Source organism: Physeter macrocephalus, chromosome 4 (genome assembly GCF_002837175.3).
Source record: "Physeter macrocephalus isolate SW-GA chromosome 4, ASM283717v5, whole genome shotgun sequence".
Taxonomy (NCBI): domain Eukaryota; kingdom Metazoa; phylum Chordata; class Mammalia; order Artiodactyla; family Physeteridae; genus Physeter; species Physeter macrocephalus.
Window position 1 is genome coordinate 101248208 of NC_041217.1, and position 23721 is coordinate 101271928.

Below are 23721 nucleotides of genomic sequence, written 5' to 3' on the forward strand. Positions count from 1 at the left end.
TTCTCACCCCACTTCCTGGTCTCCTGTTCCTGCCACATCACCATCCTCATCTCCTCCTCTTATCTCTACCAGGCCTCTGATCCACTCCTGCTTGCATGAGTGACAGCTCGCAGAGTTCTTAGAGATAATGGTGACAGTAAACACAACCCAGATGCCAGCTAGGACCTCCTGGCCTCTTTGAGATGGAGATAAAATTATTCTGAGCCCTCATTTAGTGCACTGCGGAGCTTCGAAACTGTGGGGACCATAATTGCTGTGGATTCTGAGAGTTTCTCTTCCATATGTGTGAGCCCGGCCACCAACCATCCCCTTCCGTGATTTCTACCAAATCTCAGAGCCACACAAAGCACTCATGAGTGCAGTGGATTTTACTGTGGAGGGTGGAGGATGGGGAGATGGACATGCAGGAGAGCTTACCTGCCCCAACACAGGCCAGATAGAACAACAGGTGTCCACCCACTCTGATAAAATCCTCTCCCTGGCTTCTCCCTTCCCATTCCATTTTCCTCTCTTCTGGTCAGAGGCAAAGCTGTGAGGCAATTCTCCTTTGCTGTCTTGGGCACCTGCCATTGGTTACCTCTTTCTACCCAGTGTAACATATCACAGTATTTTCCTGTGCAAAGACTGTTTCCTCTTTGTTAATTTCTGGTGCTAGCTCTGCGTCACGGTTTTCATCTTGCTTTGTAAGTGATCCCAGCTATGCCTAGAACTAACAATAGTCAAATATATCAGCCCAGACATGCACCATGATCCAGTTAGGTTGTGTGGCAGCCAGAAGAGGTGGCCATCCAGGCAGAGTGGGGAGAAAGGTGAAGCACTCTGGAGGGGGTGGGAGCAGCTCACCACAGGGCCCAGGTCTTCTTTCCAGCTTTGTAAACACAGGAATTAAATTCCCTCAGCTCACCCAAGGGCAAAAACTTACATTAACCAAGACCAGAATGAAAACATGCTAATTTATATTAGAAGCTATGATGGATTCAAGAATCAGGGCCTTTAATCTGCACAGAATGCTCCTTCTTAATAATTAGGTCCTGGGACTTCCCTGGTGGCACTGTGGTTAAGAATCCGCCTGCCAGGGCTTCCCTGGTGGTGCAGTGGTTGAGAATCTGCCTGCTAATGCAGGGGCCACGGGTTCGAGCCCTGGTCTGGGAGGATCCCACATGCCACAGAGCAACTAGGCCCATGAGCCACAACTACTGAGCCTGCGTGTCTGGAGCCTGTGCTCCGCAACCAGAGAGGCCGCGATAGTGAGAGGCCCGCGCACTGTGATGAAGAGTGGCCCCCGCTTGCCACAACTAGAGAAAGCCCTTGCACAGAAATGAAAACCCAACACAGCAAAAATTAATTAATTAATTAATAAACTCCTACCCCCAACAACAACAACAAAAATAATCCGCCTGCCAGTGCAGGGGACACGGATTCGATCCCTGGTCCAGGAAGATCCCACATGCTGTGGAGCAACTAAGCCCATCCACCCAATTACTGAGTCTGTGTGCTGCAACTACTGAAGACCACACACCTAGAGCCCATGCTCCGCAACAAGAGAAGCCATTGCAAAGAGAAGCCTGCGCACCGCAATGAAGAGTAGCCCTGATCACCGCAACTAGAGAAAGCCTGTGCACAGCAACGATGACCCAACACAGCCAATCAATCAATCAATCAATCAATAATTAGGTCCTTTTAGAAGAAGAAATTACACATCAGAAGACTGGTCATTCTGGACACAGAATAGAATGTTCCAAAGAGACAGTCAAGGGTAGGGGTTAAGAGCATAGCCTCTAGAATGAAGCAGACCAAACATCAAACCTGAACTCTGTAATTTGCTAATTGAGTGGCTTTGGGTAGATACTTAGCCTCTTTTTTTCTTTATGAGAACTCTTAAGATTCAGTCCCTTAACAACTTCTATGTATAACATGCAGCAGTGTTAATTAATTTTATCATGTTGTACATTACATCCCTAGTACTTATTAATGCTGAGTTTCTTTGTACCTCAGTTTCCTCATATGCAAAATGGAGATGACAATAGTATCCACCTTTTAAGGTTATTGAGAGAATTAAATGAGCTAAAACATGCCAAGTCTTAACACAGAATGCAATTTCTGGTTATGATTCAGCAGCACCCTAAACTCAACACTTACAAATATCTCTTACGTCAAACTCAGCCCTAATTTATACTTTACAAGGGGCTAAGTATCCGTTTTATTTGATTGTCCCTATAACCTCGTGAGGCTGGTAGGTCAGGGATTGGCCCCATCTGGGGAAACTGAGCTCATGTAAGTTGGATGACTTGCCTTAAAGTCACACAGGCTTTTGAGTCTTATTATTCCCTGGTCTCAGCTCTCAAATCTAGGACCCTCAATTATACACTCCCACTGTCTCCCATTTTTCAGGTGGCTAATTGTATTTGTTTTGAATAGGCTCCGTTTTAGAGGATGGCATTTTTCTGATCTTGTCTTCAGAGTCTGAAGGAGCCTATGGCTGTCTATGGAGTCATACATTGCATGGTACCAAGAGGGTCCAAGCCATTTCTGAAGGGTGGCTCACTGCCAGTGGCCTCTGGAGGGCAACAGAAAGCCAGAGACAAACAGACCTGAAGCCCTCAACTCTGGTCTGGAACGTGGACTCCAGTCTGGATGGGGCATCAGGGAGAGAGCAAAGCTCAGAGGATAGACACGAGGACAGGCAGCAGCAATCCTACCAGAGGGAGGGCCATCCACAACAGACATCAAATCTGAGCCCAGATCAAGAGAAAGGAAGTAGAGATGGGACTCTGGTGCCAGGTAGTCAGTGAGCCTGCAGAAGTTCTCCACCCTCTGAGTAGCAGGCCTGGTACCTTGCAGGTGCCTGTGAACATTAGCGGAAAGGATGACTCAGCTGACCCAGCTCCCTTTGCAGCTGCTCTTGTCCTGGGAGACTTTAGGAGAAAGCAGCTAGGGGCAACTATCCATCCTCTAGGTCCTCTATGTCCAACAACACATTCTGCAAATAAATATTAATCAGTGATGATAAACTATAGCTTCAACATAACAGATGACTTACAATGGTTTATGAAACACATTCACATGTGTTAGCTCATTTAATCTTCATAAAAACCTTTTTCTTGTTTTCATTTTACAGGTGAGAAAACTCAGATTCAGACAGGTTGAGTCACTTAGCCAAATTTGAACATCTAGTAAGAGTCAGGATTCAAACCCAGGTCTCCTAACTCCTAGTTCATTGCTCTTTCCACTATTTCTCAGTGACCTCTAAAAATTTAGAAAGAACCAAATCAACTCTGACTTTTACTTTTTTTATGTACACAGGTTATACATGAATATATTTTGTTGTTAAATTCAAATAATACAAAAAACACTAACCCGTCCCACTTCATCCCATGCCGTTATCCAGCTCTGCCCCTGAAGCTATAACCTCTTTTAACAATTGACAGGTATTCTTTCAGAGCTTTGCACATGTGTACACATTATGAGTGTATGTGTATACATAAAATATGTTTCTTTGCATATGATAAATGTGCTGTCTAACACAAATATGATTTTATTACACATATTGTTCTGCAGCTTTGTTTTTTGTTTTTTTTTACTTATATGTTTCAGACCTCTCTGTCTTGTTCCCTTTAACTACTGTAGAGAATTTTAAAGCAATTTCAGGCAATTCTGTCTATAGATGATTTATATCAGAAAATAGAATTTTGAAAACTTTATTAACCTTCCTGGCCTGATATTTTGTCACTGACTTAAATGAAGGGAAAATTTACACAGTAAGAAAACAATGATCTTGTGAATGTTTTTCTAAACTATTAATTCCATCTCCCAAACCAGGCGGCACTCAGCAGAAAAGAGAAAACATCAGTCTCCGACACCCCTGTTTGGGTTCTAGCAGGAAGGCCGGACAGACTCCACAGGGCTCCAACGGCCACCCTACGGGGTCCGCTGCCCCCCCGGAGCAGGAGGGGCACAGCCGACTTAACACAGGAGTACAGCTGGCCCTCCAGCACGTGCAGGCGCTGCTGGTCAAGCGGTTCCACCACACTGTTCGCAGCCACAAGGACTTCCTGGCCCAGGTACTGCTGCAGTCTTTGGCTGTGCTTGTTTGCCGGTGGCCACGCCTACCAGACCTCTCCCAGCCTCCCCATCCTCTCCCAGGCTTTCTGGTGCACATGGGGTCAGACACGATGATGAGCACCCTCTTTGGGTCCTGTCAGCTTTGTTTCCTCCTTGCCAACGTTTGTTTCTTTTTGGTAACACAAAGCTTCTTTGTAAGTACTCTACCTCACTTAGCAGAGAAAATAGAATAATAGTGTATATGTTAATATTGCTTTTATTTTTATAGGGGAGGGTGAAGTCATGTTTTCATTCATTTTTTTTGCAATGACCCTACATATCAAGGTCATTGTCCACTTTTTCTTTTTATACTTTTTGTTCAGAAACAGAAACTCTGGTTCACCTCTGGCTGAGCATTGGCCTACTTCAGGGTTCAGTGTTGACCTGCTTCAACCACCCTTCAAAGGTTACCAGAACGTTCTGCATTCTCCTTCACAACCTGCCTTTGCACATCCTCCCATCATGTTCCCCAGAAGACTGACCTTCTCCATCAGGGCCCAGTTATGAGGCTGCTGGATAAATGTTTAAAAGAGTGTGTGTGTGTGTCTGTGTGTCTGTGTAACATACCACATACCACAGCCCAAGTTACCATGTTTATTTTCCCACAGATTGTGCTCCCGGCCACTTTTGTGTTTCTGGCTCTGATGCTTTCCGTCATCATCCCTCCTTTCGGCGAATATCCTGCTTTGACCCTTCACCCCTGGATGTATGGGCAGCAGTATACCTTCTTCAGGTGCGTAGACTCATCCTCAGATGGCATCATCCAACTCCTTGGGTTGTGGGGCTCCTGGGTCACCTGCTGCTTGGTGCGGCCTGGACCTTCCCACTCTCTGGGACAGTCACCAGCGTGATAGTGGTCCTCAGGCTGCCCTCAGAAAGGAAATTAATGTGTCTGCCACTTGGGAAAGGTGACCCCCAAGTGGACACACAAGACTGCCCGGAGGAAGGAAAGAGAACGCAAAGGTTGGGTGAGTGGGTTGAAGCTCCATTTTTGGAAGTGCAGACATGATATGGAATCAGACCACTGGTGTGTTCAGATAGCCTACCCCTCTTCTTAGGAGACCTATAGCCACCTCAAGGCAGAATCTTTTGCCTTGTTTACATGCCTGGCGTGTAGTAGCCATTCAACAGACATTTGCTGAGTTGCATGTTGGCTGCTTTGTCCCTCTGTCCCAGTCACATGCCCATCGAGTAAGCCCCTCTCACTCTGTCTAGCATGGACCAGCCGGACAGCAAGCGGCTCATGGTACTTGCAGACGTCCTCGTGAATAAGCCAGGCTTTGGCAACCGCTGCCTGAAGGAAGAGTGGCTTCCGTAAGTTCCTGCGCACCCCTGCTCTAACACCAACAGCTGCCCTGGGAGACCCTGATGGTGGGGGCCTGGGATGGCAGGGTTGGGAGAGGCCCCATCTCGGTCCTGCTCTGTATTACACGAACACTACCATACCCCTGAGCAGCACTCACCCGGCCTCTCCATCAACACCTCTATGCAAGGGTGTTCACTACCCCTCAGGAAGCCCCTGCACCACAGGACAGCTCTGTATTTCTATAGTTCTCGATGTAAAAGTACCATACTGAGTTGACATATGCTACTCAAAACTTATTTGAAAGGAATCTGAACGCAGAAGCAGGGGAGATGGGGGATGTGCCCTTGTGTGATTGGACTTAGAATGGCATTAGTTACATATATGGCCAACTTTCAATTATTGCTTTAAGTGTGGAGAAGAGAGTTCTAGAGGGCAGTTGAAATCCACCAAGAATTCAGAACGTTCAATGTAATTTTTTTTTTTTTTTTTTTTTTTTGTGGTATGCGGGCCTCCCTCTGCTGCGGCTTCTCCCGCTGCGGAGCACAGGCTCCGGACGCGCAGGCCCAGCGGCCATGGCTCACGGGCCCAGCCGCTCCGCGGCACGTGGGATCCTCCCAGACCGGGGCGCGAACCCGGTTCCCCTGCATCGGCAGGCGGACGTGCAACCACTGCGCCACCAGGGAAGCCCCTCAATGTAATTTTAACTGCTTCTCTCATCCAGTCTTTTTCAGAGTTATTGATAAGGACCAAAATAGATTAATTTCAAAACCTCTTGTATTTGTTCTCTAAAAGGCGAGAGCTGCCAGCAGATAAAAGGGAGATTAAGCCATCCACAAGCTAGATAATTTTTCCCAGCCCCACCCACATCTAGTGAATCAATAAAATTCTAGTCTTGATTTTTTTCTTGAGCGGAAACCAACCTCCAAGAGTAGAAGGAAATGCATGCGTCCGAGGAGGAGGAAGGCCTCGGAAGGAGAGGGTTGGGTACTATTTCTCATTTTGAGGAATTTTTATCAACCTTGAAGCTGATTGTGGAATATGTTCTTGTCTTCCATGAGGGCGTTCCCCTGTGGCAATTCAACCCCCTGGAAGACTCCCTCTGTGTCCCCGGATGTCACCCACCTGCTCCAGAAGCAGATATGGACAGCAGACCACCCCTCGCCTTCCTGCAGATGCAGCACCAGAGAGAAGCTCACCATGCTCCCCGAGTGCCCTGAGGGCGCAGGGGGGCTCCCACCCCCTCAGGTACCTCCCCCTCCAGGGGCTGCTAGGGCCCTGAGCCTGCCTGTGACCACAGCCATTGTGCCTCCTGAGTTGCTAGCCAACTAACGTTTCAAACTGACAGCTGAGTGAAGGACTAAATGAGGCTCCAGGTCCTTACCACCTGGAGGAAGCCACTGACCAAAAGCTTCATTTCCACCAAACACTCCCCATTCAATCTAGTAAAAAAATATTTTTAAGTATTGAGAAAATTACACATCAGGCATAATCGCTATAGAAAAATTAGAAAATACAGACAAGTCAGAACAAAAAAAAATTACCCTATCACTTGGTGATAACCACCAATAACATTTAGTTTTTATCCATTCAAACAGGATTATATTCAAAATGCTGTCCTGAAACCTGCTATTTTCACTTAACAACATATCATGAACATATGGCTATGTCAATAAATATACATCTACATTATCGTTTTTAATGCCTGCACACTATCCTACTGTTTGGATTTACTTTAATTTATTTAACTACTCTCTTGTTGGACACGTGGGCTTTCAGTTTTTCTGTTAGCAACAGTGTTGTAGTGTCCCTTCAAATGCACACTTACTAACAATTTAAGAAACTCTCCATGTGCCGTGTAATTAACATGCATACACATACACACACACACACACACACACACACACACACACACACACACAGCTAGCGACCTATGTTTTGCAGGGATAACAACAATCTTGGCTCTGAGCAGCCTCCTGTCTCAGGAGTTCTGAATGCCATAATGTATCACAGTGAGCCGCTCCAGGGGTTTCAGAGACAGTGAATGGGGCCAGAGAAGTCTCACCTTGTCTCAGGTTGATAACGGGACTCCCAGCTGACTTGCACAGAGCTGGGTCCTACGTGGTCCTCTCTCATGATTTGCCAATGAATGAACAACTCCCCATGAGGCAGTGTGGCAGGTGGGGCGAGCACCGGCATTGCCATCAGAGAGCCATGGGTGGGTTACTTGGCCTCTCTGAGCCTTAATTTCTTCACCTATAAATTGGGGATGACTGCACCTATTTCTCAGCATTATTATGAGAATTCAATGAGATAAACTATTATTTAGAAATAGTTTCAACTCAAGTGATGACAACCTCAAACTAACAGTGGATAAAATATGACACAACTCGTTTCTTTCTCATGTAAAAGTTTATGTGGGGGCTTCCCTGGTGGCGCAGTGGTTGAGAGTCCGCCTGCCGATGCAGGGGACACGGGTTCGTGCCCCGGTCTGGGAAGATCCCACATGCCGCGGAGCGGCTGGGCCCGTGAGCCATGGCCGCTGAGCCTGCGCGTCCGGAGCCTGTGCTCCGCAACGGGAGAGGCCACAACAGTGAGAGGCCGCGTACCGCAAAAAAAAAAAAAAAAAAAAGTTTATGTGGGTGGTCCATGGCATTCTGTTTTGTCGCTTCCTCCTTTCTGGTAAACAAGTCTTAACCTCCTTGGCCAAGATGGCAGAATCTACTTTCCAGGCAGCAGATGGAAGAAGGGATGAAGAAAAAGGGAGGGCAAGTGTGTGAATACACTATCTTTAAAGGAAGATTTCCAGAAGCTACCACAGAGGCACTTTCATGTGTACATCATTGGCCAGAACAGAACATCACGGGAGACTGGGAACTATCATCTTTATTCTGGGTGTCCTTGTACCCAACAAAAAAGTCTATTCCTATGGCAAATGGCAGAGGGCAGAGCAGTAATGGGGGACAACTAAATTTTGCCACAGCATCAGTCACAGTTGCTGGCTTGTATATAAATGATTCCATGTTTATGAACATCCTACCTTTCCCTTTTTTATGCTAAAAGCATGTACCTTTCTATTTCTTAAGCAGTATATTTTCGCTTTGAATCATAACTCAGCCACTACAGCATCACAGGGATTCCCAAAAGAGGGACTCAGGGGCTTGTCCCAATTCTCGGTACCCCAGAGGAAGCTTTGCTTCTGTTGGGTTTGTGGAGGGCCCCTGTGGCTGCTTCTACTAAAATACATCCAGTGGCAGGGCACCGAGGCTGTGACCCTGTGTAGTGAGCCCTTGGCTGGAACAGGGAGGAAAGGCCAAGCATAGCTGCGAGGGGAATCATTCCTCAGTGAATCCTGACTTTAAGGCTCACTGCCTCACTTAGAAATGTATTTCCAGTGGTTAGTCCTTGGTCCCTGAGGAAAAAATGTAAAAGGCTTTTAGCCAAAGTCTGGTAAAAAGCAATCAGTTCCTGTGATTTTTCTATCACTCCTGCCTCTCCTCACTATCATTCATGCTTCTCTTGGGAGCATCTGCATCAGGCGTCTGCACAGAAGCTGCTCTGTGTGTGTGTGTGTGTGTGTGTGTGTGTGTGTGTCTGTCTCTTTCACACATACACAACACACTTATGTTCACACCCACTCACCACACTCACTCACACACACTCCCCTATTTGCCTGGAATAAGACCAGAGAGTATGGGTTTGCTTCAGAGATAGTAAATCGTCCTCATCTGGAAAATGGGGTGGTGGATGTGATCTTCTCTAGGGTCCCCTCCTGTCCTAACATATTCTTTGAATGGTGTTGGGCCCTGAGGGGGAGGGGCTCCATCCCTGACTTCTGGGATACACAGAGATAAAGTTGTAGGAGGATCTCATTTGACAGAACTTTTAGAAAATATTTTGTCATAAATTCCCAGGCACCAGCCATTGTTCCAGCCTAGATTCCACCAGGGGAGCCTGGCAGTTCACCTGGGTGCCATTTTCAGCTTGAGAAGCAGGTGATGGAGTGAAAAGAGCAAGGCTATGGAGTCAGACAGATGCAGATTCAAATCCTAGGTCAACCACCCACAAGTTCTAACCTGGTGCAAGTTAGCTAACCTTTCTGAACCTCAGTTTCTCTGTCTATAAATGAAGGCAACAATTCTTCTTTCACAGGATATAAGGATTATAATGTAGAGCATTTAACACTGTGCCTGGCACACAGTAAGCGTTCAAGAGATGTTAGTTCTCCTCCTAGTGTTAGAGAGGAACAAGGTGAAGAAAGTAACTGAAGAAGGGAGTAAAATGAGAAAGGGGCGGGAAAGACAGAAACCACGAAAAATGAAAAGAGCGTGATGATGGTGGAGTAACACTGCCAGAAATTTCCTCGGCTGCTTCTGGGTGGCACCCTTGATACCGCAGGTTCATGATTCACCAGAAACTAAACGCTCTGTATTCCCAAATTTAAAGTGATATTGCCACCTGGTGGCCAAACTCATGCACTTTTTTTTGATTCAAATATTTATTGAGCAGCTAGGGAGATACAAAGGTGATTAAAACATGGTCAAAGAGGTGAGGCAAATCCACAGGCAATAGAAAGCAAAGTATAAGGTTCACTGAATCACAGCAGTCAAAAGAAAGTGTTTTAGGAGATCAAGAGCTTGCTTCTAGCCTGGAAGGGGGCAAATCAGGAAAGGGGACTGAGATGAAAATAGAAGACTTCAGTCTGGTTTGTTGATGATACTCAGTTTGGACTATATTTGTCTCTCCTTTTCCCCTCTCCCCATCTTTGGGCTTCATTTACCAGTAGTGCCCAGGATTGTTCAATGCTCTTTTTCTATACTTGCTTGCATTTTTGCTTCAAAGTCTTCTACAGAGCTAGGTCCTTTCGGTGTTTTAGGAGTTTTTTCCTGTTTTTTGAAGGATTCCTGACCTTTTGGTCTTGGTGTTGATGGTCTTGAGTCTTTTCCATTCTGGTTTGATTTTTGTGCATTGTTGGCTGGAATATCTTGTACAGATTACTTTACTGGAGCTTTTTCTTCAGCTTCCTCATCATCATCTTCATCATCATCATCGTCATCTTCATCATCATCTTCATCTTCATCAGCAGCAAGTTTTACTTTTTTTCTCTGGAACCTTGCTACCACTTCCAGGGGCAGAACGCTTTCCAGATATACTTAGGAGTGCCACATCCTCCTCCTCTTCATCTTCTGACTCTGCATCTGCCTCCACAGCTACTAAGTGCTGTCCACTAATATGCACAGGCCCTGAGCCACACTTCAACCGTAAGACCACAGGTGGTGTTATTTCAAAGCCCCCAAGGGAAACTGTTGGCTGCACAGACATTTTCAAAGTTGCCAGTGTTACTTTAATTGGACTGCCTTCGTAATTCATCGCCTCTGCTTTGACAATGTGCAATTCATCCTTTGCGCCAGCCCCTAGACTGACCGTTCTTAAAGATAACTGGTGCTCATTTCCATCATTATCCACCTTAAAGTGATCATCTTTGTTGGCCTTTAGTTCACAACCAAAAAGATAGTTCCGGGGCCTCAGAGGGCTCATGTCCATGTCCATCGAATCTTCCGTGAGTTGGTGGCATGCACTTAGGTGGGAGAGAAGGCGGACGGAGATAAGAGACTACTGTGCCAGGGAACAGTCGCGCAGGACAGAATCACACCAGGGCTCATGCACTTTTGAATTCTCTAAGATCTTTTGATTAACTTGGAGTTCTTCTAGATGTATTCTGAAAGTGATTTGTAAATTGTAATGCACTGTTTGAATTCTTTCATTCATGTCAAAATTTATGGTGCCAGCTATATGCCAGGTACTATTCTCGGTGCTGGGGACACAACAGCTAACAAGTCCGAAAAAGTTCTGCCTCTCACAGAATTTGTATCTAAAAGGGGGTAACAGATGAAAACAAGTAAACAGATTAATTGGGAAGAAAATTTCAGGTAGAGACGAAGATGTGAAGACAATACTACAGTATGTGACTAGAAATAGAAAATGCTTCTCTGAGGAATAAACTTTGGGCTGAGATTTGAATGATGACAAGTTAGCCATGAGAGGTTGTCCAGGGAGAACATTCCAGGCAGAGGGAGCTGCTGCCAAGTACAGAACTACAGCAGGAATGAGGGGTGTGCGTTTGAGAAACAGGGAGAAGTGGGGAGGTGGGCAGTGGGGGTGGGTAGCAGCAGGTGAGCTCAGCCTCCGTAATGAATTTGGATCTGATCCCAGGGTTTACTGAAGTGTGGTCAGCAAGGCAAATGGGATGTTCTGATTGATATTGTTAAGCTCAGTCTGGCTAATGAATGGAGAATGGATTGTGCAGGGCCATGGTGGAACCAGAGACCGGTTTGGAAGTGTCTGTGGAGGTCCAGGTGACATGTAGGTGGAGGCTTGGTTTAGGATGATAGTGGTAGAACTGGAGAGATGCTGACGGACTGGAGATTTATTTTGAAGTGAGCACTGTCCTGTGTCATCAGTGGAATAAAGAAAAGAGAGGGTTCGAAGGTGACTCCCACATCATTGCTATGGGAGCCGGGGAGATGCCAGTGCTTTACTTAGTATTTTCCCAGTAGCTGAGTCTATAAATAATTTTTGGAAAAGAACAAGAAGTTTCACCTCAAATTCCAAAGTAATTAATGCAGATATCTCATTGCCTCAGAGAATACAGCGCAGCACTGAAATTCTACAAGACCTTACAGACAGGAACATCTCCGACTTCTTGGTAAAAACGTATCCTGCTCTTATACGAAGCAGGTAAGAAGAGACCTTTCTACACTTTTCATCCTGACTCCCTGTGGGAAATACTAACTAGGGACAGAAGATAATTTCCTCTCATGATTTATCAACAATCAGGGCAGTGGAATTTTTTCTTTCTCCTAATTTGAGAGCCTCATCCAATAGAAAAAGCAATGGAGGCATATACAAGTCAAATGCAACTTATGATTGATCTTGCTTTGTTTTTTATTTTGTTTAGGACAAGCAGTTAACATTTAAGCCATGCACTATTACAAGTAAAATAAGAAAGTATAGAATTTGTCCAAAATACAGCCTCATATTTTAATTAGTTAAAAAACAGAGGTGCCTCATATTTTAATTAGTTAAAAAAACAGAGGGGAAGTTTGAAGGGAGGAAGGAGGGTAAGGGGAAATGGTAGAGGCAAAGAGAGAAGCAAGAGGGAAAAGTGAGAAGCAAGAGGGAAAAGTGAGAAGCAAGAGGGAAAATTAAGAAGCAAAAAGGAGAAAGGAAACAATTAGACCAAGATAGGAGAGAGGCAGTTAGGATAGTCTGCATGAGCCCACAGGTTGTCCAGGTTAACTGCACCCGTCACACTCTGAATTATCATCTGTATCACTGCCCTTTCAAATGCAGCTCTGCAACTGTTCTCACCAGTCCCACCCCGGGACTGCTTCAGCAGTCCCATCAGAGCAAGCAGCATAAGAGCATGCTATGGAGAGAGGATTACAGGGAACCCTGATCTGGGCCCCATGTTCTCTGGAACTTTAAAATAAAACATACTGTCTAATTTTAGTAGTATTTACAGTTACTTTCCCTCCCAGTCCCTCAGCAAGGGATAAATGGACTCAGCTAACTACAACACATTGCAGATGGTGAAAGCAGCTGTTGAGAAGGCAGTGCCAAGCCAGCAGTTAGCAAAATGAAGAACAGCCTCCAAGCACAAAAATAAAAACAGGGTGCATAGAATCTATTCAATAATGCGGTAAACAACGACCATCCCACACTTTGTTCTCAGCAGCAAATTTGCAATATGGAATTTTGGATTTTGTGCTTAATGACAATGATAGTTCATGGGGCTGAACTGTGAGGACTAGAGTTGGTGTCTGCATGTTTCCTATCCTGTAATTTTGCCCCTGATTGACTGGAAGTCAGTCTCTTAACTTTGGGCCAGGAGTAATTCAGAACTTCCTCCAAGTGTGCAGGTGATTATGAAAGTCTCATTCTTACAGGGTGGAAGAGGGGAGGGCTGCAGCCTTCACTCCATGCTGGCATGGTCGTTGCCATATTTTCTGGGTCCAGGTCATCTGACAAGTGACCTTACAACAGGGCCACCCAGAAAGCCCTTCAGGCAGGATGTGACTTGGACAGCCAGGATTGGAAAAGATCAGTCCTTTCTCCACATATTTGTTCAGGCTCGGCCCCTGGCCTGGCAGGTTTCCACATTGCTTGGACATCAGGAAATGCAAAAAATGCCCCTGAAGACTGGGAGAACCCAGTGAGTGTTTGGGGAAGAAAGTTAACACCACTGCATACTTGTATTCATTGTTTGATTTGTTTTGGCTTTCAGTTTGAAGAGCAAATACTGGGTCAATGAACAGAGGTAAGAAATTATTTTTGTAAGAAATTAAAATCTCAGAGTGATCTATTTAAATTCATTGCACATAAAAAAGCCACACCTCCAAGTCATGTGGATGAGCTGTTCTGTATGTGCTCAGGAATTCATAAGACATGTCTTGAAGGATACATGGCTACACACACCCTGGGCCCAGAAGATGCTCAGCAGTAGATCTCCTTGGAGGGCATAAATGAGAGGTAGCGTTCCCTGAAGAGGAATTCCAGAGCGCTCTCACTCCAGGAAGGTTCTAAAACCTCCGAGCAAATAACAGTTTAGAACAAGAGCACATGTAACCTAAGCCCTGGCACTCACTTAAAATTCCTTTTAAGCCTCAGGGCGTCTGGCCCAGCCCCAGACTCACCCCGTTCCTGAGGCATCCTGAAGGTTCACACGGTTCCTAAGGTTGAGAATCCTCTAGGGATGGTCTAGGAGTGAGCCCGCCTCCCGGGCTCCCTCAGGAACAGGGCCTCTAGAATGAATGCAGAGCTGATGTTGACTTGACTTCCTGGGCAAATTCTAGACCATAAAAGTGAAATTCAGCTTTTAGAATTGTTCCCGAGAGGGAAGTGCGGGGCCTCAGCTGAAGCAGAAAGGCAGGGGGACAAGTTGAGTCCCTGGGAAATAAAGTTCTTCTCCTCTGCCTTGCCTATCCAACAAATTAATTTTGTTTGTTGAGAAGTTTAGCTTTTATGCTGCCATTGAAGGGTTTTAAGCCAGAGAGTGACACACCCAGGCCAGTGTTTGAGCACCATTACTGAAGACTTCCAGAGCAGTGTGGAAGATAGGTTAGAGTGGGAGAGACCCAAGGCTAGGATCCAGTTAAGGACTAGGGCAGGAGTCAAGGCAGGGGTGGGTGAGAGGCATCAAGAGAGGCATGACGGGACTGGACCTGTTTCGATGAATCCAGCACACCAGAAGTACCTGCAAAGTACAGAAGCAGCACAGAAAAAGAACCACTGGTAGGGGTGGGAGAAAGTCAGGGAAGACCTCAAAGAGAAGATCACATAGGACAGATGAGCTGGAAAGGCACCCGGGGAAACTGGGAGCCTTGTGAAGGCAGAGAGACACAGAGGCAGCCTGGACCACTGGGAACCCTGGAAATGATTGCATGGCCAGAATGGGCCACTGGAGGGAAGGCTTGAGGAGGGGTGAGGTTGGAGAGGTACACAGACACCAGGCTCAGAAGGGATCAGTCCTGGAGGCAGTGAGGAAGATGTTAAAGCTGGTTTGTAAAGGGGAGCTATGTTTCCCGATGGGCCAGACAATTCCTGCAAAAATACACACTTTCCTACAGAAACTGAGAGCTCTGGCAACCACGAGGCACACACACATGGTTCATGGCACAGGTCTGAGGACTTCTTGTTCCCTTGTCAGGTACGGAGGAATTTCCATTGGAGGAAAGCTCCCGGCTCCCCCCGTCACTGGAGAAGCCCTTGTTGGATTTTTAAGTGACCTTGGCCAGTTAATGAATGTGAGCGGGGTATGTAAACAGACTGGAGATTTAGTAGGACTTTCAACTTGCTAGTTATCATGAAATAGAAATGATCATGAGTGCTAAGGGAAGGGGGGAAAAAAAAAAACCTCTTGGTTGTTTATTATGGTTTTCCAGGGCCCTATCACCAGAGAAGCCTCTAAAGAAATGTCTGCTTTCCTTAAACATCTAGAAACTGAAGACAACATTAAGGTATTGGCCCTGCACAATCTGCCCTAGAGCTGAAAACTCATGTGAGCTGGTTGTTTTATTTTTATTTTCCTAGCTTAATTAAATTCCATCCCTCCTCCTGTTTAAATCTGGCATGGAATGTCTCCCAGTGGCCAAAACCTTCCTGCCTCTCATATTCTTTTTCCTGCAGCTCATTTTTCCTTTAAACACCTGCTGTTAGTGCAGAGTCTCCTGTGTAGTGGCAGAGCCTAACAAAGCCACATCTCCACCCTCTAGGTGTGGTTTAACAACAAAGGCTGGCATGCCCTGGTCAGCTTCCTCAACGTGGCCCACAACGCCATCTTACGGGCCAGCCTGCATGAGGACAGGAACCCCGAGGAGTATGGCATCACCGTTGTAAGCCACCCTCTGAACCTGACCAAGGAGCAGCTCTCCGAAATTACAGTGTAAGCTACTGCGGCCCCGGACTCACAGCTTGCTAGTCACCTTCTCCACTCTAAACACCCCAAGAGGATTTTCACTAGCAGAAGCTGCTGGGCTGGATGGCAAGCTTGTTTAATGACACACACACACACACACACACACACACGAACATAAGACTTCGTGTGCCAAACTGCTTGGCCATTCTTTCTCCTCATATTTATTTGGAAAGTAAGCATATGTTTGGTTCCATTCCCTTTTGGCTCTTGATAACACATTGCTCCTGGAGCTTACACAAATACTCTCCTTTCCAGTATGCAAAATGATTGCCAGGAACTGGGAAGTTCAGTAAATCTTTCATTGCCCCAGTAGTAATTATTTTAGATTCCGGTAATTTCCCCCAAACAGTCAGGCTTTGGACATGTCTACAGATCCTTACCTTCCTAAAGCCTAGGCTCAGCTTCAAGCAGTAAAAACCTCACTCTTTTGCAATTTGTAGCATGTTTGCCTTATTCGAGGCCTACATTTGGTGAGAATGCCTTTGTTAGAGCAAACTCCTTCTGGAAGGCAGTTAGGGGACTCAATATACTCCAAGTGCCCTGAACGTGCCCAGGGTCATGGCTAAACTTGGGTGGGTCCTAGGCCCTTGGGACCTTCCTCAGGACACCCTCTGAGGCCCTAGACTGAGGAAAAGTAGTCTATGTCCATTCTCACTTAGCCCAAGTTTCTATACCTCCTGCCAAGCCTCTTGAATATGAAATATGAGAGAGGAGTCTTTTGTGATTATAAAAATAGTATATAACATAGTATATGTTCATTAAATAAAGTTTATAGAATAGAGTTTTAAGAACTTAGTATTTATAACCCAACACAGTTTAGGGTGTTTCCTCTAAACATTTTTGGGTGTTTCCTTCCAGTAATTTGTTCTAATCTTAGTGTGTGTGTGGATCAAACTATTTGTAATTTTAACAGGGCAGCGACTAGCACATATGGCGCCTTTGTGGGAATTAGTAAAAGGTGCTCCTTTCTCAAGGTGGGCACTGGCTTACACCAGAGTGCATGGCTTGTATGTGAAGGTCGGGTTGGATTTCAGCCCACACTTTCCCCCTTAGCCAGATGCTTTCTATCTGATCTGGGAAAGAGTGAATAAGATCCAAGATCCTGTATAATCAGCCTGTTCCCTTTTTACTTAAATTTATGTTATAATGTAACATTTTCATATGTTATGATGTTTCTTGAAAGCATGATTTAACAAGATAATTTAAATAAAGATAAATTTTTCTTTTAAAAATTTATTCCTTTTCACAGACCCTATAACTATCTACATAAAAATTCAAGAGTATCTATAGACAAATTATTAGAACTAATAAGAGCATTGCAGTGCATGAGATTAATGTAAAAATCCGTTTCTATACACAATCAACAAATAATTAGAAAATGTAATAAAAAGAAAATGTATCTAGACTTTTATATTAACAGGGGACAATATTTGACATTAACCTTAATATTCAACATTAATCTAGAACAGGAAATGCACAAATATCCATTTACCCTTGACCCAGTTTGATTTACACAGTTGAGTGAGGTGACAAGCTTCAGGCCGGGGAAGGGGATTCCGGAGGCGGCTCCCTGGCACTGGTCAGGGCTTCCGAGAGCCTAACCTTGTTCTTCTCCAGCTTCTGCTCCTCCTTCACCTCTCTCCCTCTGTCTCCCGTCCTTCTGCAGGCTGACCACTTCTGTGGATGCTGTGGTGGCCATCTGTGTGATTTTTGCCATGTCCTTCGTCCCTGCCAGCTTTGTCCTTTATTTGATCCAGGAGAGGGTGAACAAAGCTAAGCACCTCCAGTTTGTCAGTGGAGTAAGCCCCACCACCTACTGGCTGACCAACTTCCTCTGGGACATCGTAAGTATCAGGACCTAGCACCTTCCTCACCCCCGTGGGCCCAAGGTGGGTGGGCGTTTGTGTGTGCTCTGACTGAAGGGACGTGGCAGGGTGGGGCTCTCGTACGGCCAGGGCTGCTGGAAGGTGATGTGCCCAGGGCCCAAGCTGGGGAAAGATGCAGGGCACAGCTTAGCAACTGCTGAGTGGGAACTCTGTAGGCCCTGCACAAGGGGCCTTCCGATGCACCAAATAATCACTGCTCTGCAGCACTGAGGCTGGCCTTCCTGAGAATAACCAGGAGCTGAAGAGATGATATCAAGAGGCCCTTCACCCTTCATCCTCTTGTTAGGTCCCATCCCACCCTCAAAGCGGTAAACTGGAAACTGCTCTGTGGTAGAGTTGCCAGATAAATAAGGGGCACCCAGTTCAATTTAAATTTCAGATAAAACAATAAACAATTTTTAGTATAAGTATATCCTAATCCCCCCCGCAAATATGGTATTCTTACACTAAAAAATTTATTGGTTGTTTGTCTGAAATTCAAATTTAGTTGGGCATCCTATATTTTCATTTGCTAAATCTGGGAACCCTATCCAGTGGCCTTATTTTGCCTACCCAACCAGAACTTCATTATATTAGATTAGCTACCACTTGGAGGAACATGAAGAAAAAATTATTTATCAAATCAACAGCAGACTACCACCTCTCTCACAATCAGGATTGGTGGGAGAAGAGAGGGGGCAGGATGGGTTACCTTACGACAGGCCACAGGGTCAAAATGACTTGACAGTGAAGGCCTGGTTATAATGTGGGAGTTGTTATGACACTAACTCCAGTCTATTCCAGGAGTCTCAGGGAACAAGATGTTTTGTTTTATCTCAACATTCTAAGACTAACGTTGAGTCTCCACTTCATGGTGATGATAATGTATATCACGATGGAGACCAACACAAACAACCTTTTCCACTATGGCTTTTAATAATGATGGCAAATATCTTACTCAACTTACTAAGCAGCCATCACTTAACAATATTAAGCCAGAAATCATCAGTACCAACTAATCTTCCCTCCTCTCTTCTGTCTACATGAGGAAACACTTATGAACACATGGGGAGGAGGTCAGAGCCAATAAACCTCACTTTGGATGAGAACATCCCTTGCAGCCACCCAAGTTGGCCCTGTGCTTAAAACATGAGAGGAGCTAGGCTCACTAGCTCCTCTACTTTTTTTTTTTAAGACAAGGAATAGAATTAACACTTGGGGCTGACGCATGTGTGTGCCTGACTACAGACAGAGATCTCTGAGCCTAAGGAGAAATTGGTGAACAGAAGGACAGAATGGGTGTCTGAATGGGAGATGATACTAGCAAAGTAGGCACTTGGCAGCCTAATGAAGGGTTTGGAGACAGTGACTATGATGCCAGCAGGCTTCCTGATGGTCTAGAATTTTAAGGCTGGCCTGGAATCTGAACTCAAGGAGCTATGGTATTAGAGCTAAGCACCCTCCTTAGCCAGTGGCAAAGAGATAACATTGGCCTGGGGGCCATTGTTGAATAAATGAACAAATACTCATTGTTTATATCATTCACGCAGCGCATATACGGTGTTGTAAGTTCTTATTTTTTATATATCATCTGTTTTTCTTTTCTTTTAAATTAGGAAACAACCACAAACTTACAGAAACCTTGTAAACACCGTTCAAAACTATTTTCCTCAGCCATTTGAGAGTAACTTCCAAACAAGATGCCCCTTCATACACACATACACATACACACCCCAGCACCTCCAATGTGTACCTCTTACAAACGAGGACTCACCCTATACAATCACAACGCAACTGTCAACATCAGGAAACTAGCACTGATGTATCACTTCCATCTAATCCTCAGACCCCACTCAAGTTTCATCAATTGCCCTAATAATGCCTTTTATAGAAAAATAGCTAGCTCGGAATCATGCATTGCATTTAGTTGTCCTGACTCTTTAGTCTCCTTCAGCCTGGGATTGTTCTCAGTCTTTCCTTGACACTCATGACTTGACACTTTTGAAGATCATAGGCCAGTTATTTTGCAGAAAGTCCATTAATTTTGGTTTGCCTGATGTTTCCTCATGATTGCATTCGGGTCATGGCAGCAGTTTCATGAAGGGATGCTCTGTCCTGCTCACTGCATCCTGTCAGGTAGCTTCTGATTTCCATTTGTCCTGTTACTGATGATGGTCACTTCAGTTACTTGATTAATATGGTGTCTGCTGAGCTTCTTCACTGTAAAGTTACTTCTTTCCTTATAATTAATAAGAATTTAGAGAGATGTACTTTGAAGTTATGTAAATATCCCGTTTGTTTGTTATCAAGCTTTCCATTTATTCATGTATTTATTTATGCCTGTATGGCGTTGTGGTTCCTGTGTTAATCAACAGACTACAATCTGATACCATTCTTACTGAATTTGGTGCTCAGATTATCCCCAGTCTGGCCAGTTGGAGCCCCTTCAAGCTGGCTCCTGTGCCTTCTTGACTTGTGTCCCCACGTTTGTTGAGTACCTCCAAGTTCTCTGCCCAGCAAGATGTTCCTCCCCACAGCCCTACCCTGGAATCAACCGTCTCCCCCAAGGAGCTCTGGTTCCTTCCAGGGGAAAATGTCCCTCAAAAACCAAGATCTCAGTGTTAGATATATTCACTGGTCCCAGGCCTTCTCAGTGGAGAGAACTAGGTGAGATATGCAGGTATATACACAGACATACACACATGTACATCTATACTTCTCTGTCTATCTATACACTGAACAAAACACTCACTAAAACCACTAGTTCCAATCCAGCACCACAGGCTCCCTCTGGTTTTCTGTCTTTCCATATTTTTAACTCCCTTCTCCACAAGTGAGAACCTGGTTTCTGTTGCCCCTGCCTCACATACCTACCTGAGCAATACACCTGTGTGTAATAAGTCCCCCATCTCTGCCCTCACCCTCTCCCCTATGTGGACACGCTCCTCTCCCTGCTCCAGCCACCCGCCATGCACAGGTCCTCCTCATGCTGTTCTGATGGCTCAGCATGGTGGCTCTGATATCCCACAACAGGTCAGCCCCCTGTAAAGACACCCTCCTGACCCCACTGGGGCTCCAACACCGCACACCAGTCCACCTCCGTGGATGCCCTTCTCACCCTTCTTAGGTCCTCATTCTGCTTGGGACCACTCTGACTTCTCCCCTCCCCACACCGTGGCTGCCCACATTTCCCTGTCAAGCCTGCTGGCTTTAGGACTTAATTCTGTATGAAGGGAAGGGAGGAAGTGATATGAGGCCAAGGATTATACTTTAAGTTTTTCTGAATTCTGGAGACATGCTTAGAAAGTGGAATCAATGGGACTTTGAGATCGACTGGAAGGAGAGACAGAGAGATCAGGTGGAATTTTTTTTTTTTTTTTTTTTTTTTTTTTGTGGTATGCGGGCCTTCCTCTGTTGTGGCCTCTCCCGTTGCGGAGCACAGGCTCCGGACGCGCAGGCTCAGCGGCCATGGCTCACGGGCCCAGCCGCTCCGCGGCATGTGGGATCCTCCCATACCGGGGCGCGAACCCGGTTCCCCTGCATCGGCAGGCGGACGCGCAACCACTGCGCCACCAGGGAAGCCCCAGGTGGAATTTTATAATTCATTCTTTCAAAAGATACAGACTGTACCCTCCCTCCTGTGTAGGGAGGTGGGGGTGGCATGGGGTAGGAGGACTAAGGACAACTTAACATACGTTTGCTAGCCAAGAAATGTTTAGACGAATAGAATCAGAATTCCAAAACATAGGTGCTGGAGGAGGCTGGCCCAGCCCTCATTTTGCAGAACAGGAAGCAGAGGTGCAGAGGGTTAAGTGCCTCCTCCCTTCTTCTCTCTTCAAGATGAATTACACTGTGAGCGCTGCACTGGTGGTGGGCATCTTCATCGGGTTTCAGAAGAAAGCCTACACTTCTTCAGACAATCTTCCAGCCCTGGTCGCACTGCTCATGCTGTACGGGTGAGTTGCGTGGGCCATTAGCTAATGTTGCCAAAGGGAAGCCAGGGGAGGAGGCTGCAGTTCTGACAGAAAACCAGGGTTTCCAGTGCCAAGGTCAGCTTCCAGCTCCCAGCAGGGTCTGCGGCTGCTGACCAGGAATCTGTCGGGCTTCTGTCTCTAACTCCACGCACAGAGGGGTTCCTGCAGCTCAGTCCACTCATCCACTAGGGTACAATGGAGACGCCCCACAGGGCTTGAATCTTAATCTTCTTCGGCTCAAACTGTGACCTGACCAGTCTGGGAATCCATCACTCCCCACTTCCTCACTCAGCTCTGACTCTCATTCATCTGTGGCCAGTCCGTCCATCTCAGTGTCTCCTGTACCAGCCAAGGGTTATTTGCACATGGGAGACTGTACCTAAAAAGCCGCTCTGGGTCAGGGCCAGAGGATAACACAGGGATTAAATCCAGTAGAATTATAGAGCATGCAACTTTATATCCAGGCCCACCACTTACTGTATATGTAACTATGGGCAAGTAATTCACCCCATTTGGGCCTCAGTTTCCTCATCTGTAAAATGGAGATCATGATACCTGGCCCTACCTATGGGGGGCCAGTAGAGTCTTGCCAGAGCAATGGTCTCCATTCATCTCTCTTGGAAACAGAGAATTCAGGAACCAGTGTGAATGTGACACGTCAGCTACAATGAACTATGAGCCTGTTGGGATCTCAGCCCAGCTTTGCTGAGCCAGACTAGAGTAGGAAGAACACTCCTATGTTATGTAAGGCTTTATAATTTACAAAGTACATTCACAGCTTTTGCTTCTCACAACAACTCCATGAGGTGGTCAGGAAAGGCATTGTTATCTCCATTCAAAGATGAAGAGCAAAGACCAAGGGAAGAAGTATCTCTTCGGTTTCCCCAGGACTCTCACCAGTTCAAACATACCACCCCATGTGAGAGGGGAATGCATTATATCTAGGGGTACAGTAGATGGAATGGAAATTGGAACTCCATCCACTGTGTTGTGTCATTTCACACAGATGGGCAGTCATTCCCATGATGTACCCAGCATCCTTCCTGTTTGATGTCCCCAGCACAGCCTATGTGGCCTTATCTTGTGCTAATCTGTTCATCGGCATCAACAGCAGTGCCATCACCTTCATCTTGGAATTATTTGAGAATAACCAGGTAAGCATGACTTTCTCAGCTTCTTTGTTTGATTATTAGGATACTGGAGAGTGTGATGGTCAAGCAGAGCCAGAGGCAAGCACTGTGTCTGTACAATCTTAGTGTATAAATGAATGTTGCTTCTTCCTTTCCTTTATCCTTCCCTCCTTCCCTTCTTTCCTTCCTTTCTTTTTTTCTTTACGCTCCTTGTTCATTTGTGTGCTCTGAGTGTCATGGTTTTCTGAGCCCTTTCTGCAAGTTATAAATGACCTTTCATAATCCTAAGCTTTTAGACCTTCTTACTTCTTCAAGAAGGTTTCCTTGGGGATTTGGGGTGTTAGGCTTTATACACACACACACACACACACAGAGGTAAGGCATTCATGTGATTTCAAAATTTAAAAAGAACAGAAAGGCATACAATGAAAAGTCTCCTTCCTACTCCTGTTTCCCACTCACCTAGTTCTCTTCTCCAGAGACAACCTTTCGTATGAGTTTCTTATGTGTTCTAGAGACATATAAGCAAATACATATATAACCTTTCTCCCAATTTCTTACATATATTGTAACAGAGTAACATATACTATTGTACATGAAAATTAATCCTGAGGTTAGGGTTAGGAATTTGTAGTGCTGAGTGACTCATTTTTATGAGCTATGAAGTTCAGTTGTCCCTTTCACACCCCCAGACTTCTCCTTGCCCAGAAAGAACTGACAAGAATGAATCCTAAAAACAGTGGTGGTGACTACAGGGTTGTCTTTGCTCCACACTCCCTCTCCCAGCCCCTGTGTCTGAGCCCTGGACATGACTGTCCTGGGAACATACCCAGGGATTGGTGGGCTCTCCTGTGTGCCTGTGTCCCCAGCA

At 45.7% G+C, this 23721-nt stretch overlaps 1 protein-coding gene and 1 pseudogene across 1 annotated transcript in view; one reads left to right on the forward strand and one right to left on the reverse strand.

Moving 5' to 3' along the window:
* Positions 1-23721, forward strand: part of ABCA4 (ATP binding cassette subfamily A member 4) — a 133588-nt gene that overhangs the window by 90507 nt on the left and 19360 nt on the right. The window contains exons 27-38 of the mRNA XM_007128006.2: positions 3820-4061; positions 4710-4834; positions 5317-5415; positions 6466-6652; positions 12048-12142; positions 13692-13724; positions 15114-15219; positions 15349-15423; positions 15679-15848; positions 17548-17725; positions 21587-21702; positions 22727-22874. Coding sequence (XP_007128068.1) covers positions 3820-4061; positions 4710-4834; positions 5317-5415; positions 6466-6652; positions 12048-12142; positions 13692-13724; positions 15114-15219; positions 15349-15423; positions 15679-15848; positions 17548-17725; positions 21587-21702; positions 22727-22874 — 1574 coding nt within the window. The remainder of the gene's footprint in view (positions 1-3819; positions 4062-4709; positions 4835-5316; positions 5416-6465; positions 6653-12047; positions 12143-13691; positions 13725-15113; positions 15220-15348; positions 15424-15678; positions 15849-17547; positions 17726-21586; positions 21703-22726; positions 22875-23721) is intronic.
* LOC102996187 (nucleophosmin-like) lies at positions 10134-11767 on the reverse strand (annotated as a pseudogene).